Below are 18,448 nucleotides of genomic sequence, written 5' to 3'. Positions count from 1 at the left end.
ATGAAAAGGGCAGAAAAACATTACATCATTATCCCAATTTTATAAATATATATGTGTATATCTCACATATGTATCATGTATATGCATATCAATATCTTTGGGTAGTATGATTATGCGATCTTTATTTTTTCCTTTAAACTTTTCTGTGTTTTGCAGAATTTCTACAATGAGCATATTATATTCAAAAGCAGAATACACCAAAGTGCGTTCCAAAATTTTAAAGTCTTCACTTGAAGAAAAATACAGGTTTAAATGATCTTAATGTCACTTTGAGACTACTTAAATTGATTAATTAGTTCCTTTTTAAAAGGGATCCTTATTTAATTAGATTTCTTAAATCCTTATGAGCCAAGCAGTGTTGTCATGATTGTCTGCCAGAATGGAGATATTAAGTCATCATGTGACCCTATACTGAGCTGCTACCGGATATGTCAATAGGGCACTGGACAAGGAGTCTTGGGCCTCATGACCTTGAGCAAAGCTTTTAACAGGCCTCTGAGCCTCAGTTTCCTCCCGTCAAACAGATATTAACACCTCCTCTACCACTTTCACAGAGTTTTTCCAAAGACCAAAGAATAAAATCCACCAGGAGTCTATGAAATATAGACTATTATGAAGGCAAAAACCATCCTTTAAAGAATGAGCTATTGCCTGCTTAGAATTAACAGTTGGTTTGTACAGTCTTCCTAAATCTCCTTCTTGTAAGGAAACATACTCCCTTGGTTGCAGAGGGAAAAAAAAGTCCTCCGCATTCCTCCTATAGTTCCTTTTCTTACTGAATTTATGAGGGTGCTGACGAAGAGATAAAAGTGCATCACCTTTGGGGGCAAGGTACAGATAACTCATCACACATCCCTGTGTCCACCTCCACCAAAACCTACGGGCAAATGCCTGGTGTTTTCCTTCCCTCAGAATAGAGGAAATGGCAGAGACCTCACAGGGTCCCACAGGACCAGGGGTGAAGGGCAAATTCTACACTACCTCCACACAAATCCACAGGATGGCTGCTTGGCAAGTCTATGGAATCCAGATCTCTGATTTGTGGCTCAGAGTAACAGGTTCATTCATATGGTACATTGGTCCCCACCAACCCTTCCATGATGTTGCTATTGTGAGGATGGTTATGAAATCTGAGTCATAGTATTGCAGATTCTTACTATATGTAGTTATGGGGACAGACAGTCCACAGCACCTCCATGTCCAGAGCCACTGCTCCAACCAGACTTGCTGCAAGGAGAGCAGATGCTCTCTCAGCGGCCACAGGTAAAGGGGGGAGGGGAGTAGTGTAACTGACCTGGAAGGAAAGCCCAGGCTGCATTTAAGAGTCACCTGGGGAGGTTTTGAACTTCCCCATGCGCCAGCCACACCCCAAATGTAGAATTTAACTTGAACCCCTCAGGGTAAAACCGGGTATCAGTATTTTAAAGCTTCTCAGGTCATTCGCAAGTGCAACCAAGATTGAGAAGCAATGGCTTAGGATCAAACACAGATCTAGGCATCTCCCCTGCTCCAACATTCACACACCCTTCCCCTTGCAAGGCCTCTTCCACATTCTGCTCTCTCCGGAGTGTGCTTTGCACATACTTTGCCTGCCATGGAGCTAACTCAGCCCTGAGACATCCTCTCTCCTTTGGCTCCTCTGCTGGATGGCTCCACCTGCTGATTCCAAATCCCCAGGAAGGGACTCATCTTTACCCAACTTGCCTTTTTAAACCAGGGCATTTGGGCCTTGGGAGGCTGACTCACCTCAGGATCAGCTACCCTGGATGAAGACCTGAGCCCTTCTTGCCCTAATAATCTGTGGGAAGGGACAGAGGTTGTGTGCTGAGGTCTGTCATGTGTGAAGATGGTGTGGGTGGGGCAGTTTTCTTTTAACAGGGACTGTGGGATTCTTTAATATCTGGCTCAATAATATTCAATAATATTAAAATCAAACATTTCTAAGAAATTCATAAAAATTAATGATCAGAGTTTTACCCACTTTATAGAACATGATTTTTAGTCTTTTTAAGTATACATAGGACAATAAAATGGATAGGCTGCTCAACTATATTTATAGTGTATATATAATTTTATATATCTCTGTCCACTGAATCCTTGTCCATAGAAAACTACAATTGAGGGTGCCTGGGTGGCTCAGTTGGTTGAGCGTCTGCCTTTCACTCAGGTCATGATCCCAGGGTTCTGGGATTAAGTCCCACATCAGGCTCCCTGCTCAGCAGGGATTCTGCTTCTCCCTCTCCTTCTACCCTTCTCCCAGCTCATGCTCTCTCTCTCTCAAATAAATGAATAAAATCTTTAAAAAAAAAAAAAAAGGAACTACAACTGAATTTAGAATCAAAAGACTAAGATATTCATTATTACCTTAATCAGAGGGAATTTTTTTTAGTTTTTATTAAGAAACTTTTTTTATTGAAGTATAACGTATGTAATGAAAAGTGCACACATCCTAAATGTTTATCTCAATGATTTTTTTTTAAGGATTTTATTTATTTATTTGACAGAGATAGAGACAGCCAGTGAGAGAGGGAACACAAGCAGGAGGAGTGGGAGAGGAAGAAGCAGGCTCATAGCAGAGGAGCCTGATGTGGGGCTCGATCCCAGAACTCCAGGATCACGCCCTGAGCCGAAGGCAGACGCTTTAACCGCTGTGCCACCCAGGCGCCCCTATCTCAATGATTTTTTAAAAAAGATTTTAGTTATTTATTTGACAGAGAGCAAGAGAACACAAGCAGAGGCAGCAGCAGGCAGAGAGGGAGAAGCAGGCTCTCCACTGAGCAGGGAACCCCATGTGAGACTCAATCCCAGGACCCTGGGATCATGACCTGAGACAAAGACAAATGCTTATCCAACTGAGCCACCCAGGTGCCTCTCAATGATTTTTTTAAGACTATTTTTTAAGAGCAGTTTTAGGCTCACAGCAAAATTGAGGGGAAGGCACAGAGATTCCCATATACCCTCTACCCTCACACATGCACAGCCTCCCCCATTACCAATATCCCCCATCAGAGTGGGACATTTGTTACAATTGATGAATCTGCATTATCACCCAGGGTCTCTAGTGTACATTAGGGTTCACTCTTGGTGTTGCACATTCTACAGGTTTGGACAAATATATAACAACATGTACCCATCATTACGGTATCATACAGAGTATTTTCACTGCCCTAAAATTCCTCTGTGCTCTGCCTATTCATTCCTCCCTCCCCATCATCATGATTTTTTATAAAGTGAACACCTTTGTAACCAGCATCCAGGTCAGGAAACTCAGCACTATCTTTACTCCAAAGGCTCCCCTTGTGCTCCCTTCCAGTGACTACCCACCTCCGAGGGTAACCACTACGTTGATTTCTGCTAGTATAGATGAGTTTTCCTGGGGTTTTTTACTTTATATAAGTGAAATCACATAAAATATACTTTATTGTGTTCTGGTGTCTTTCCCTCAACTTAGGTTTGTGAGATTCATTCATATTTTTGCATGTAGTTTCATAGCCAGAGATTTTGATCCTTGAAATCTCGTTCAACAAGCATTATTTAACCAGGAACTGTGCTCAGGGCTAGGGACAAAAAAGCAAATAAGGGTAAGTCCCTACTCCAAGGAACATTCAATCTAGTAATGTAGTAGTGACAAGAATTTAATGTAAAGTGAATTCCTTTTTGTTTAACAAATATTTATTCAGTGTCCACTATGGGACAGGCAGTATTACAGGTGCTAGGGATAAGCAATGAACAAGCAGATACAAATTCTAGTGGAAATTCTCTGTTTTATTTTCCTGACATGTGTGGGCAAGTTCTGTCCACTAATATCCATTTCCCGCTCTGTTTTCCATCTGCTTTCAACATAAGGGGAACTAGTGTTGAAAGTTATTTCTTCTGGCGACTTGGAGTGTACAGCTTTGAAGTGGCTGGTCCAACCATGAGGCAGTTTGAAAACCAGTGAGCATGGGAGGTATTTCTCTGTATCTATTTTGCCTTACTCTATTCTCTCCATACTTGATACTGCCTATACAGAATGAAACAAAAATCCAGAACCTCAGGAAGGCTTTGGCTGTTAGCTTACCTCAGAGTAAAGCTGAGCAATCTTGTTGTTTTCCAGAACCGTGAAGTAAGAAGAAACAATTGCCAAAGTTGGACTGAAATCATTAAACTTTGAATTTGTTTTAATAATTACAAGCGTTTAATAAGTATTATTATTCTTTAGTGGTGACTTTTCAGAGCCTAGTGAATGATTTTAGTATAAAGCTATGATGGAGAAGAGATAGAGAATCCAACATCACTCCAGGATTGATAGCTTAAGAAGAAATGGAACAGATCATCTAGTTTTATTTGTTTGATTTGTGTTTTCCCCCATTTTTATGGAAATGTCAAGCTTATATGAAAGTAGAGATAATAGTGAAATTCACTTCCGTGTACCCATCTTTTACCTTCAAAGATTATCGATCATGCTCAATTCATCTCCAATCCACTGTTTTCCCCTCCTCTGACTATTCTAAAGCAATCCCAGTTGTCAAATAAGTTATTCATAAATGTTCAAAAAGTGAGGTCTCTTAGTTTTAATCTCCTTAGTTAACAGGCACAGAGAGGTGAAGTCACCAAGCTGGTTAGTAGCAATTATTTTTAATCCCTAGACTTCAAAAGTAAGTCAAAAAGGTTACTAACAAGGAATATTGGACTTTACATAGTGCAGTTAAATGATACGTATGAGACATAAATTGTCAAACATCTCGTCTGGTCTGTGACCACGGTCACATTTTGGAGAATAGTTATAAGTAGAATAAGAGGTCCCCCCACACAAGAACCTTAATATGTAGACTGAATATCACTCGAACCCGGTATAAATTTGTCATCAGTACCTTTAAAACCTTATGTTTTAGCTTATATCAACACTTTATCTAAATAATTTCATAAACTAATACTCACTCTGAAAAAACAAAAGCAAAAACCTTTGTATTGTTTGGCCTATAATCACCTCCTTTAAATCTCCTGTTCAAAAACTGGCAACTCTTCTAAATTGTTCAACAGGATGTCGGGACTGCTGGTTGATGTTCCTTTTCATCAGTAATCTCAAAATCAAATTCTTGTGGATTTGGAAATTGCAAATAAATGTGTCCAAGTGAAATTGTTCTTTTCAACTAGTTAGTAATAAAATGGATCTAATACCTTTCCTAAGCTTCATTGTTTCCCATCTTCAGCCTGTTCTATTTTCTAAGAAGGTTAGTTGATGTTCATTGAGCCAATGTCAATGGCTTATCTACTATGAGATATCAAAGCACAACCAGGCTTTGATGGGGCTACTTTTCCAGGGTTTCCAGGCTTAACACCTTGAGGCACCATTGTTTGAGCTGATTAGAATGTTCCAGAAGTTTCTAGAGCAAGAGGGAAAGATTCTGTTAGTGTCTTTGTTGTGAAAAATGTGCAAAATGTTGCTTTGGCTGCTTTGACTGTCATACTTGTCCCGTTGTATCTCAAAATGTTACCCAAGGCATGTGACATCCATCACTGTGAGAAGTGGAGCATAAGGACTCTCAATCAGTATTTGATGAGGAGATAATTGAGGGTAAAAAAAAAAAAAGGCTGCAAGGATTACCTAAATAAATAACACTGTAAAAGACAGACACCCAGACATTTTTTTCATATACAACTCCCACTCATTTCTCTAAGAGATAACAGCAGCAAAGACTGACAATCTGTCAGGTTAACCATTTTCATTGTGTACTTTTTTCTGGGCAGATTATTCACATCGAACTCCTTTGATGTGATCAGTGATGATGCTTTTATTGGTCTTCCACATCTAGAGTATTTGTAAGTAAAGAAACTTTTTTTTTTTTGGACATAATGATTCAGGACAAGTGCTCTCAGGTTCCTACAGCTGTCTGACAACAAATATTATAACCTATTGCAGATTCATAGAAAACAACAACATCAAGTCCATTTCAAGACATACTTTCCGGGGACTAAAGTCTTTAATTCACCTGTAAGTATGAATGTCGCTATTACTTTTTAAGTTTACTAATGGACAATGCAGTTTGATAACCTACGGTTCAAACACCCACTTTACGGGTAGTCCATGAAAATTTAAGAAACCCAAATGATTTCTCTCCATGCGCATGTGCCATATCTCCCTGTCATCAGCCAGTGTGGGTCCAGGAGACTGATTAGCCTAATCCAGCGATAATTAGGAAAACAATTTAATGCAGGGAAGTTGTGTGACTGAAATAACTTTTTTCTTATCTATATCATTACTCACTTCATGGATAGTTATGGTTTGACTATATAGCTTAATTTGATATGTGCTGTTTTTCTTTTTCTGTGTAAGCCCTGACCTTATATACATTTAAACATATACCATAACCACCAGCAATGTCTACACAGTACCTGAACAATTTGTTTATAAATGAAACACTTAATTATTCAATGGATGACTATAGCTATAATCATAGTTCTTCACGGGAGCAATTTTGCCTCCTAGGGAACATTCATTAATATCTAGGGACAATTTGCTTGTCAGAACTCAGGGCTGTAACTGACATCTGGTGGGTAGAGGACAGCGATGCTCTAAAACACCCTACAGTACACAGGACAGCCCCCACAACAAAGAAATATCCAGCCTGAAATGGCATAGGGCCGAGGTTGGGAAGCCCTGAAAAACATGAACCAAATAACTTATTTCTCCTCGCCTCTCCCACCCCCTACACACACACACACACACACACACACACACACACACACACACACACACATACACACACACACACACACACGGAAGTATTTTGAAGGAGGCTAGAGGGCATGGGAAGAATAGGCACTAACATTTATTAAGTGCCTACTATTATGTTGGTCAATTTGCTTTACATGGATTTTCATTTAATCCTCTCAACAATCCTGCCAGATAGGCACAATAATCCCCATTTTAGAAATGAGAAAACAAAGACCTGGAGGGGATATGTGACTAGCGAGCTGAATGGTTATGGGATTATAACATCAATTCAATAGTTAAGCTGCAATGGCTATTCATCCATTGAAGACTATTTTTCAAGTGCCTAATATGTGTCTCATTAGTGTTAAGACAAAGATGCAGGAGATTCCAATGTCATTCTGTCAACTGTAACGTGTTCCCTCACAATACCTCACTGCCAGCTCTGTTCTAAGCCCCAGGATACAGCAGGAAACAAGGCAGACAAAAATACTTGCCTTTGGAGCCTACATTCTAGTGTGTCCACAGGGTCATAACACTTCCTCTCACCAAACCTTGTTTCAACTGCTATTTGGATTTGCAGTAAAGGGGGCTGATGGCCAGATGTATTACACACAAATCATTAGACCCTCCAAGTCTTCTGCAAAAAGTCATTATAATAAAAAACATTTGCTTTTCTGTGCTATATATCAATACTGTAATGTGATACAGAAATAGCTGTGTATGGTATACATGTTATGCCATTTTCTCACGGAGCCAAACATCATTGTTTAGAAAAAAATAAAAAACAGAAACAAATATATGGAAGGAGAAATGGAAGTCATGCCTCAACTTGAGAGCTACTTAATTCACATAAATCCCATTCAACAGAGCTTTTGTCTGATGCTCAGCATCATCAAGGGCTGAAGGAAGGATGTAAGATCCACATGTCCTCTCTGGGAACTTGTGATATAAGCTTTGTTCCTATTGGCTCACTCAAGTGTATATTTTCTCCAGTCTAAAGGAGTACCCTACCTGGAAGGAAAGGAGGAAGGAAGGATGGATGAATGGAAGGGAGGGGAAAAGAATGGATGGAAGGGTTAATGAAGGGAGAGACAAGAAGGGAGGAAAGAAGGGAAAGAGAAAACAGAAGGAAAGAGGGGAGAGATGGAGAGCAAAGGGAGAAAGAAAAAAGTCTATACAGCACCCTAATGAAGAACATCTATTTTGTTTGACTAGAGCCTGTTAGTTCCATTAAATGAAATGGGAATTGAAATTTGGGTCTTAACGAGGCCTCTTATAAGAAGGGGAGACTGGTATAACATGTACTTAGTATCCAGACATGTTCAAGCTCAAGGGAAGACCAAAGTCAGTCTTCAAGGAGAGAAGCAGGAATCTTAAGGGTCAGACAGTGAAAGGAAAGTCCAACCTCTCCGACCAGGTGCTAGAGATGGGAAGGAGATATTATGAGGGAACAGGGTAAAGTTGACTGAGTGAACATGACCCTTAGGTCTCTTGAAAATTTATCTAACACTTAGTTTGACTCATTTGGCATTGCCAATATTAGACTGTTCTTGATCTACAAAAATGCAATGCCATATGGTTCATCCTAAATAGTCTCTAGGAAGTGCCACAAAAGATGAATAAGATCCAGTTCCAACCTGGAGGAGCTCAGTCTGGCAAGAGGAATTAGACAAACAAATATTTTCTTACTGAGTGCCTCTGTCCCCAAGTTATTATGCTGTTCTTCAAGATGTCCTCCCTTCCTTCCTTCTTCCCTTTTTTCTTTTCTCCTTTCTTTTCTTTCTTTCTTTCCAGGAGAGATGGGTAGGGAGAATTTGAAACCCAAATGTCCCTCTGACTGCTCAGTACATCAAGTTAATTTTCCATTATTTACCACCTATAAATAAATCTGACATTTGTTTGAGCCATTAGTTTCCTTTTTAAGATTTTAGGCTTTAAAGCACACTTTCCTCTACCTCAGACCAACTCTTCCCTATCGAAGGCAAACACTGGGATCAGTGAGGAGTTCTCACCAGACCCTCTAAATTGCATATACCTGTGGAAGAGTTTACAAAGCTCTTTCAGATTCTTGACCTCATTGTAGTCTCCTGGTGACTTTACAGAAGAGGGTGTAGCACTGCCCCTGTTGAGAGATGAGAACGTGGAAGTGCACCCTGCATTTAAGCTGCTCCCCCAGCCAGTAGTGGTAAAGGCAGAAGTTTCCTGGGGTTTTGAATGAGATGTCTCATGCCACCTCCACCATGTCACTTATAGCAAGACCAGAAAGCTTAGATTGAGCTTCCTGGATCCTTCCACAGGACATGGTCTGAGGAGTAAAATGACTGGGGAAGAAGGAGAAGATTCTGAAGACAGGGCCCTAGCCTCACTCTTAGTCTCCAAGCACAAATAGTTGAAATGAGACCTATAGCTTCAGATCCAACTGGTTCCCACTCTGGCCTAACACTGACGCTGCCTCAAGGGGCCTACCTGAGCATTTCCACAGATACAGTTAGTTTCTAAGGAAACAACAAACTTATCTCACTTTCTTATATATCTATCTCAGGAAACTTAACTTCTAAAGAGAGATTTATAGACAACTTAAAAGTTACTATATATACCCCCTCCCCCTCAAGCAAGCTTTCAGAAAAGGGAGAATTCCTTACATTCCAGTCCTTAAAATGCCAGTCAAATCCTGGGACCCTCTATTTATTACTTTATTTTGAATTACTGTCCCAATGTTATATGTATTTAACCTTAATGTTTGAATAGTTTATATATTTCAACAAGGTTTGAATTTTTCTGCTGTGTATTACTTTTGAAATCAGGTGAAAATGCATTAAAAATAGTTTATGGCCAATGATGACAAAAATCTCTAAACATTATGTATTAGTTTCTGTTAACACCCATAAGCCTTTTTGGTAATGATTTTCTTTGTATCACATATGTGTCACTGTGACTAAGGCCTGGTATAGGCAGGACTGTTGGCACGCATGTATAAAAATATTTGGGGAAAATTGTCATCAATCTATACGTGTTGTGGAGCACCTGCTGGTTGCTCAGCACTGGGGGTACAAAAGATGTCTATAGCAGTCCCCAAACTCAGGGTGCCTGTGTGTCCCCAGTCAGGCAGGCAGGATGTCTTCATTTCAGACTTCACGATGACATACATGTAAAGAGGCAGTGCATGGTAGTGGCTGACAGTGCCTCTGCCACTAGACTGCTGGGGTTCAAAGCCTGAAAAGCTGTGGATATCAGGAGGTCACTTAGCTTCACTGTGCCTTAGATTTCGTTTGTGTAAAATGGGAGTGATAACAATCTGTAAAAACAGGGACAGGAGATAAGAAGGTGCTTAGGAATACCGAGCTCTAAGGTTGTTTTAAGATCGAATGAGTTAATCTATGCAAAGTGCTTAGAACAAAGCCTGATAGGCAGGAAATACCATTAGGGAGGAATGAACTAAAACTCCCTGCCTAACCTCTATTGGTCCTGGATCAGGATTCCAAATGCTGCAGTGTTTTTATTCCCTTTAAACATTTTGTATGAAATTAAAATAACTGCACTTGAAGCACCGTGAATTCAGTGAGACACCGACTCAAGCTGAGAGTCTGCACTGCAGGGAGGCTGGGAGCACCCCAGATGGCTGTGGGCGCTGCTTTCTTAGCCGCAGAGCCCAGCGGCACTGAAACAAACGTGCTGTTGGAGCCAGTCTGGTCTGCCTCAGAGAGGAGACTTTCTAGTAGGTTCCATAGTCATCATCAGAGGTTTTCTCAGGTAAACCAGGAAGACACCAGAGTGGAGGGAATGGTCACCCCCTCTGTTGGGAAGGACAGACTGTCTGCCATTGCGAATGCTTGACCCTACTCAGTTAGTTTCAAGGCAACTAGATATTCAGTTGGGCAGTTCCCTGGTGTCTTAAAGAATGTTTCTTAGGCAGGCTCTGAATCAGGAGTAGGAACAGTGCTTAGTTAAAGGCACCCTTTAAAGAGCCTCCACATTGCTTTGGAATGATTGCCATGGAGAGGTGATGAGGAGGGAGGGCACATTGTGAGCAGCAGGTCCCTGTGATGTGGGGGTGGGTGGCATAGGGCAGTTCACAGGATTTGCACTTTCTTCCTAACCCAGTATCTAGGTACAAGGGGCCTAAGAGAAGCATTCTCTACTCTTTTCTTTGTCTAGATTGCTGCCCTTTCTCTCCTCTACTCCAGCCTGCCCCATTCATTCATTCCTTTCAAAGTATATCCTGAAGGCTTACTTTGTGCCAGGCACTAGGAATATAGTGGTAAGAAGAGCATCCTTTCCGTACTCACTACAGAATCAACCTAGAAAAAATTAACATGGGTGAAACGTGTCCTCAAAACTTTCATCACCTCATCTTCACTCCTCCTGATCAGTTCTATTCATTCCCCCCTCAGACATTCCAGTGCATTCCTATTCCCTATAAAAATCTGTGGTCAAACTCATTAACTCTAAACTACGTGGCTTAAAAGGTTGCCTCTCCTCATGTCATTTCCTAATTATTAAAGATGAAGCCACAGTCTTTCATGGTAAAAAGTATAAAGATGTGATTTAAGAGCTAGAATAGAACTTGCAGATAATTCTGACCAAGTGATTATTCATTTTGTAGAAAAGAAAACCCAGATATGCCATTACTGGACCATGTCATTTCCACCCCTCTCTGCTGCCCAATCCAAGGAGCCCTGGAGAGGATGGACAGGCAAGGGGTCGGCTTGGACAGTCACCAGGATTTTCTTCAGTCATACCACGCAGAACGTCTTTTCCTGACAACTCTGGTGGCCACAACCAACTCCTTGCCTCTCTCTCCATCAGCCTTCTAATTTGTCTTCCTCTTCTTCCTAATAATACTTGTATTTAGTTTTAAAATCCAGCACTGATTTGACCCTTGCCCACCTAGCGACTTTCGAAGAGGAAGGAGGTCCCCCACACCAATTCAGGCTCACACTCTTTCAAGCCATCTCACTCTGGACCAGAAAGAAAAAGAGGAGAGAAGAAGGTCTCTAGACCTTCAGGACCAATAGCATGTCTCTCTGGAATCACTTGCTTTCCACATAAATATCCCTCATGAGATGAACTCTGTAGTATGACTGAAAGAAAATATGACAAAATCTTAATAGTGATGACCTCTGCCAGGATGATTATTTCATCCTTTAAAAAAATAATTTTTTCAGTTTCCAAATTTTCTTGAAGAAATAATAAGTATTATTACATATATACGTATGCATGTGTATATATATGTGTGTATATATATCAAAAAATATATATGCCAGTGACATATATATCACTAATATATATATATATATATACATATATATACACACGTTACTGATATATATATTACTGATATATATATTTCAGTAAAAGATGGGACACTTAAAAATACCAAGGCATAGAGTTCTGCCTACTCAGAGGGCAGAGAATAGATGATCTCAGCCCCCTGAATTGAGCATTTAAAAGTGCTTAGGTATTAAATATCACTGGTTTTGACAACAACAAAGAAACCGATTAGTTTTGTAGTCCTGATAATCTGACGTAAGGCTTAAATATTCACCTGCAGATGCTGAAATTTTCCCTGGAATCCATTTCAAAAGTATGTATATAAAAAATATTAGTAGTTGTGTGTGTGTTAATTTTCACAATAAATGAAATTGGTATTCTTTACTCAGTTTTGCAGATGGAGAGACAGAAACCAACAGGTTAAATTAAATTGGCAAAAGGCACACTCCTGAGAGTTGAAGCCCTTGTCCGCTTGAGACAAAGCCGGCCCCCCAAACCACCACACTGTACCCAATGATGCCGGCAATGAGAATGACAACCAGTTTTACAAAAGACACAGAACGTATTTCAACCAGAGCATCTATTAGGGAAAGGGGACTAATAATATGAAGCTGTTACTCTGTGAAGCTGGGGGGACAATGGAGGGAAAGGAGAAACTGAGAAAATTGAATGAATTAGGTTTTCTATTTTGCTCTCCAGTAGCAAGACTCAATGCAGAGATGGAATTTGAAGAATCAAATGATCCTAACATCAAGCCTAAACACCCATGAAATGCTGTCTCAATATCTCTAGCTGTTTAACCTAATAGGCACCAGATCTTCACCCTTTTCACCTAAGGACCAAATGCTGAGCAGGCTTCAGGGAGCATCAGGAACTTGCTACTTTTTCTTCCTGGCAGCCCTGGCACAGAGCCCTCAAGAGTGCTCCCACCCCACCCCCCAGAGAATTTCCCTTAAGCTCCCAGATGCCCATGATGGGTTTTGAAGCTCCACGCCCTCCTCAAAGCTGAGTTTCAGCTGGTGCAAGGAACCCAGAGGGATGGATCCAAATCTGGACTGACTACAGTCCTAAATTTTCCAGACGATGAGGGCCCGAAAGCCACGTGGGAATCTTGTGAGAAAAATGGGAGCTCTATCCTGAAAGCGATCTCATGCAAGAGCTGACATCATCTGACCACTCAGACACCCGCTGACCCTGACAGTTACTCACACTCCAGCCCGATAACTTCGGAACAGTGAAATGAATGCAGTAAAATAATTGATTTAGAATCACTAAATCTTCACTGGACAGAACCATTCCATTCACAAATACTAAGCAATGGGATCTTTTTAAAACTTCAACTTTATTCTTTGTTTCTTCTGAATTTAAAATAACAATACATGCTGGATGATAAAAACTCCCACAATCCAGACGTTTATATAGCAAAAGTAAAAGATTCCAAATGTAAAAAAATTATACCTCCTTCCAGACCTTTCCTTATGCATTGTTAGGCTCGTATCCTCCTTCCCCAAGTGGGATTACACTCTACATCCTATTCTCCAATTTCCTTTTTTTTCTTTTGGGCATCATTTCGCATCAAATCATAAAGATCTACCTCATGTTTTAAAATCTCCTGCAAAGTATTCCATGTTAAGCATATACCATCATTTACTTACACAATCCCTTGTTAATAGATATGTAGACTGTTTCCAATTCTTTTCTACTATCGATAATGCTAGATTAAGTATCTTTCCCCAATTGTGCAGTGGGTCTCAAAATGATTCCAACTCTCTTCACGTGGTAAATTGGTAAATACTCTTAACTGGCCAGCTAATTAATGTGTGGAGGCATTTCATCGTTCTCTTCTTAACTTTGCAGATTCTGCTGGTCTCTTACGTGCCCTATGCATCCTTCACTGTGGACCCATCAGCCCGCACTGGAAGGCTGGCTTTGTATCAGGGCCCTGTTACATTTGTTTTGCAGAATAATTCTCAGGCTTTATCAGCATTGTTTTCCTAAGACATTCTCTGCTCCAGTCCCTGCTGCCTGCTTTCTTCTTATGCAAATGTAAACCCTGTCACTGAGACCTCCCAGAGACTTTAGGGAAGCTGTCTGAACTCCACTTCCTGGGCCTCGGAAGCCTACCTCCAACCTACCTCTCCTTCCTGGGTCTTACTTCCTCTGGTTTCTGCCTCATTTATGAGTCCAGGCAGACTTCTCATGCCTACTCTTCACCAAACCTAGGCAATGAAGCTCCATTCTATCTTTTTCAGAAACAGCCCACTGTGAGTCAGTGTTTCACTGAATTTTGGCAATGGAACAGGGAAACAAGTCACACTGAGTGCGGTAAATCCATCCACCATTTCTGCCTCTGGCACTCCTCATGCTGTTCTGCCTCCCCCACCTGCTGGTCCCCAAAGTGACAGCCTCCCTGTTACAAGAAGTCCTCGAAAGGCATAAAGCCTCATTTTACAGCCCAAGAAGGTCGGCCTGCCTCCATGGCCCCATCCCCCAACTCTATTGACTTAAAAGTCCTCCATCTTGTCATGGAAAAATGATGTCTTTCTACCCCAAAAGCCTTGTAGCTCCAAGTCTGTGTCTTAATAGCTGCTTCTATGGTTGGCCTTCACCTTGGGTATATGAGGCCTAGAGCTCTATCCTTTGGCCAGGAAGTGGAACTCCCAGATTTGTTCATTGTCTAAAAGAACTGCCTTGGAAAAAAGAACAATAATAAAAGAACTGCTTTGGGCAGCAATGCAAACATGATGCCTCTTCCTGGGCAACCCTGGCGGCAGTAGTAATTCAGGACTTGACTGTTTTTTCATTTCACACCCTCTGTCCTATGACCCAGCCTCCTCTAACCTTGTGCCCTGCAACCAGCTGTAGTTTGTTCCATCCACTTAGAAATTTGCATGAGAACTTTAAGATACATATTTCCAGAAAATAAATTGAGACACATAACCTGGGAGTGACTCAGGACTAGACCAAGACACCAGGAAGTCTCTTCTTTCAACCACTAGGCAGAAAGGTGAATTATAGAGATATTCTCTTGAAAAGTCTTCTTTAGCAACATTTTATTAATCCTAATACCACTACAGTCATAGTGGTTCTTTCATATGGCTAGTTTCCTAAATGTTGTTTCTTAGGAAAGCCCTTCTCTTTCTTTTCCTCTCCCTCTCCTCCCTGCTGCCCTTTATCAAGAATAGACCAGATGCCAGGTACCATCCGGATTTAACTCATTTACTTTTCTAACTATCTTGTGACATGAGGTATTACCTCCCCCTAAAAATGAAAAAATTGAGTCCTGAAGAAGATTCAGAATTAAAGTCACACAGCCGGGAAATAGTGGAGTCAGAATTCAAACCAAGCTCAGAATGGCTCCAAAGCTGTGCCCTTCTTTACATAATGGACCGTCATTGAGACTGGAACATTCTGATTCAGTTCCCATTCTTATGTTCCAAGGTTCATTGAAAAGAGTTTTCCAACCTAGTTGTAACTTCTAAAACTCAGGAAAACAACATAATTAACTTAAAAATAGGTTTTAAAAGTCTTGAATTTTTGCACTTGAGAAATATATTAATTAGAGCAGGTAGAAGACAAAAGAGTTCTGAGAGTCTTTTAAATGGAATTTGAGAGAATTTTCAAGGACTTTGGAGGCCAACAACATAAGCTCTTTTTGTTTCAGTTTAGTTTTTAATTTTTTGTGGAAAAAAATTCATAAGAAAAGTATATAGCAGATATGTACACACACACACACACACACACACACAATGCTGGTTAAAAATAGAAAATTATCAGCACCTACATCCCTTTCTTCTCCTTGTTATATCCACACTTCTGCAATATGGACACATTTCTCTTTTCTTGATACCATCAGGACAATTCCTTAGTCATTAGCTTTGATTAGAATCACTAAAGTGATTCATGAAAGAACAAAGAGAAAGAGAATGAGAAAACAGTTCCTGTGACAATAAGAGAAGAACTGGAAGAAAAGAAAAAGAGATGATTAAAGAGGATGAATGGGTGGATGGATGGATGGATGGATATTTGTGAGAAAGTTGTTCTCTGAGGTCAAATGAATGGAACTAAAAGAAAAGAAAAAAATTTAAAGGAGTATATACTTTGGAAAGAAGAAAGGATGTGCTGGCAGGGGAATAGGTTAGACAGGTCCCCAAACTCTAGAGCTATTGGCACTATCAGTCGGGGGTTTGGCCACTGTCTGGAGCAAGTGAGAAGGAGAGAGGGAGGAGAAGGGGCAGCATGAGTGTGAGAGGAAATGGCACTCTCACCCATTTAGTTAGCCATCATTTGGGACATATCCCCTAAACTAAATATCATATTCCATTCTACAGAGAAAGATCGATGCCCAATATCATTTTGTTGCTGGTATTCTGGAGGTTGTTTGTTAGTTTCTTTTTGGCCATGATACATAAAGTGCCGTAAATACTGAGTGAGCGCTGAAGCAAAGAGACCAAGAATTGAAAATACGATAGCGGGAATCTGAGTAGTATCTTAGAAGAAGAAATAAAAAAGGTATGGCAAGTAATTTAGTGTAGTCGGGAAAGAATAAAACAGATTCATAATTAAGTTTTATCATAAAATGCATCTATTTAGTTTATGATTATAGTTTACATCACTCTTTTTTTTTTTTCCCCAGGAGCCTCGCAAACAACAATCTCCAGACACTCCCAAAAGATATTTTCAAAGGCCTGGATTCTTTAACAAATGTGTAAGAGGACCTAAGAAATCACTCATTAATTAATTTGCAGTAGTTAACAAAGAAGCCTAGTATTGATGTTCAGAATTTGTAACTGGCTTTAAAATTAAATTAGAATTTTACAATTTAAATTTTAAATTGACTTAAATTTTAAATTTACTTGAACTAATGTTTGAGTCTTCTATGGTATTTCCCACTGGAAATTCTGAACATATAGTGCCCAGGCATTCCTTGGGGCGAAGTGTCTGTCCTATAGAGAGTGTTGATAAGGGACTTTGAGGGGGTAGGAAGAGGAGGCCCAGAGTGAAATTTCAAGATGCCTTTTTTCTCATGAGGTCCAGGAAATGGGGCTACAAAGGAAAAACATAAAGGAGTCTGGGAAACTGACCGAGTACAGATGAAAGGTTACACCCATGGGTTGGTCAGTCAACAGAGAAATGGAGCAGGAAGTGGGGGAAGGGAGGCAAGTTTGCCTTTTCTCTCCTTAGACTGAACAACAACTCTAGGCTTAATCCCCAGGAATTTGGCTTAAGCCCCAGGAAGGGAATGAACTTAATTATTTTTGACCCTTTTTCAAACAAAAGAGCTTTCAAACTTTGACTTTTAAGCCTCAGAGTGAAAGATCTTTGTAAGGAATTTGTATATTTTGCTGTAAGCAAAGCAAGTAATATATGCCTAACTCTCTCAAAAGCAATTTAGCTTCATTAAATGCCTTTCAGACATTAGAAGGGTATTTAAATGGTCATGAGGTAGATACAGGAACAAATGAAAGGATATATGAAAACAAAAGTTATCTTATCAAATCAGGTACTTTGCTATAGAATATATATTCAAAACAACTTTTCTCCAATAACAAAAGATCTGAGTCAAGTATTTTCTCCTAAACCTAGTATTTAACTTCAAATCAATAAGCTAATGAAAAACTTTCTTTGTTCCTTGTGGTATTTCCCCAGCCCCTCTGCTCAGCGCCTATTACCCCAATTCCTGAATGATGGTTTATTTCCAAGAAAGTGCCAGAAGCAGGACAGTTCCAAGAGAGTCTCGGATAAACCACAGTTAGTCGTTCTGGTTTACAATCACCCAGAAAAGTTGACACTCATTACTTAGGGTCAGAATATTCTTGGGAGATGAAGTCAGTCCTGGGAATGTCTTGGAAGTTAAATTATATACCATGGCCGACTTGGGGATACAGTTTATTTGGGCATCATCCTTTGGCCCATCCTTGTGTCAGCCAGTACCACACATGAGCAAAAAACAAAACAACAACAACAACAAACCCCACTTGAAATTGGCTCAGTCTCTGTGGAAATCCCATAATGGGTTTTGCCTCTTAGGCCTACTCCGATATGCCCAAATCAAGAATTATCTAAGGAGTACAAGGATCCTTGCCAACTTGTCTTTTAGTGGATTTCTTGGTTTTCTTGAATGTACCCCAAAAAAGATTTAAATGCTGAAGAATTTAAAAATCATTCTTGTGCTGTGTGTGAGGACGAGGCAATACCTATCTTGGGAATTCTGTGTGATCAAGAAGGGTTTTAGGAAGGAGCTGGAATTTCTGAACAGAAGCAATGCAAATAAACAGAAAACTTGGTGAGTTGGGATCATATGTGGAAATTTAAACGATCCATGCCGTATAGTTTATTACAGACATGAGCTGCTGGATGTCTGAGTTAACTCTGCTGTGTCGAAGTCATTTCCTATTAAAATTGAATTTGTAGACCATGGAATAAGATCAGGATGAATTATATCTGTGAGGAAGACCAAAAGCAAATAGCTCACCTGAT

At 40.2% G+C, this 18,448-nt stretch overlaps 1 protein-coding gene across 4 annotated transcripts in view; it reads left to right on the top strand.

Annotated features, from left to right (window-relative positions):
• The window catches only part of LGI1 (leucine rich glioma inactivated 1), a 42,528-nt gene that overhangs the window by 13,945 nt on the left and 10,135 nt on the right, over positions 1–18,448 (top strand). For 3 of the 4 annotated variants that reach the window (XM_087862894.1, XM_045809994.2, XM_045809995.2), the window contains 3 exons: positions 5,731–5,802; positions 5,903–5,974; positions 16,605–16,676. In XM_087862894.1, coding sequence (XP_087719020.1) covers positions 5,731–5,802; positions 5,903–5,974; positions 16,605–16,676 — 216 coding nt within the window. The remainder of the gene's footprint in view (positions 1–5,730; positions 5,803–5,902; positions 5,975–16,604; positions 16,677–18,448) is intronic. The other variant, XM_087862896.1, reaches the window with a different exon arrangement.

Source organism: Ursus americanus, chromosome 6, assembly GCF_024610735.1.
Source record: "Ursus americanus isolate L20-20 chromosome 6, mUrsAme1.1.p, whole genome shotgun sequence".
In the NCBI taxonomy this organism is placed as follows: Eukaryota; Metazoa; Chordata; class Mammalia; order Carnivora; family Ursidae; genus Ursus; species Ursus americanus.
Note: the sequence above shows the minus strand (reverse complement) of the source record. Positions and strands in the feature narration are given on the sequence as shown.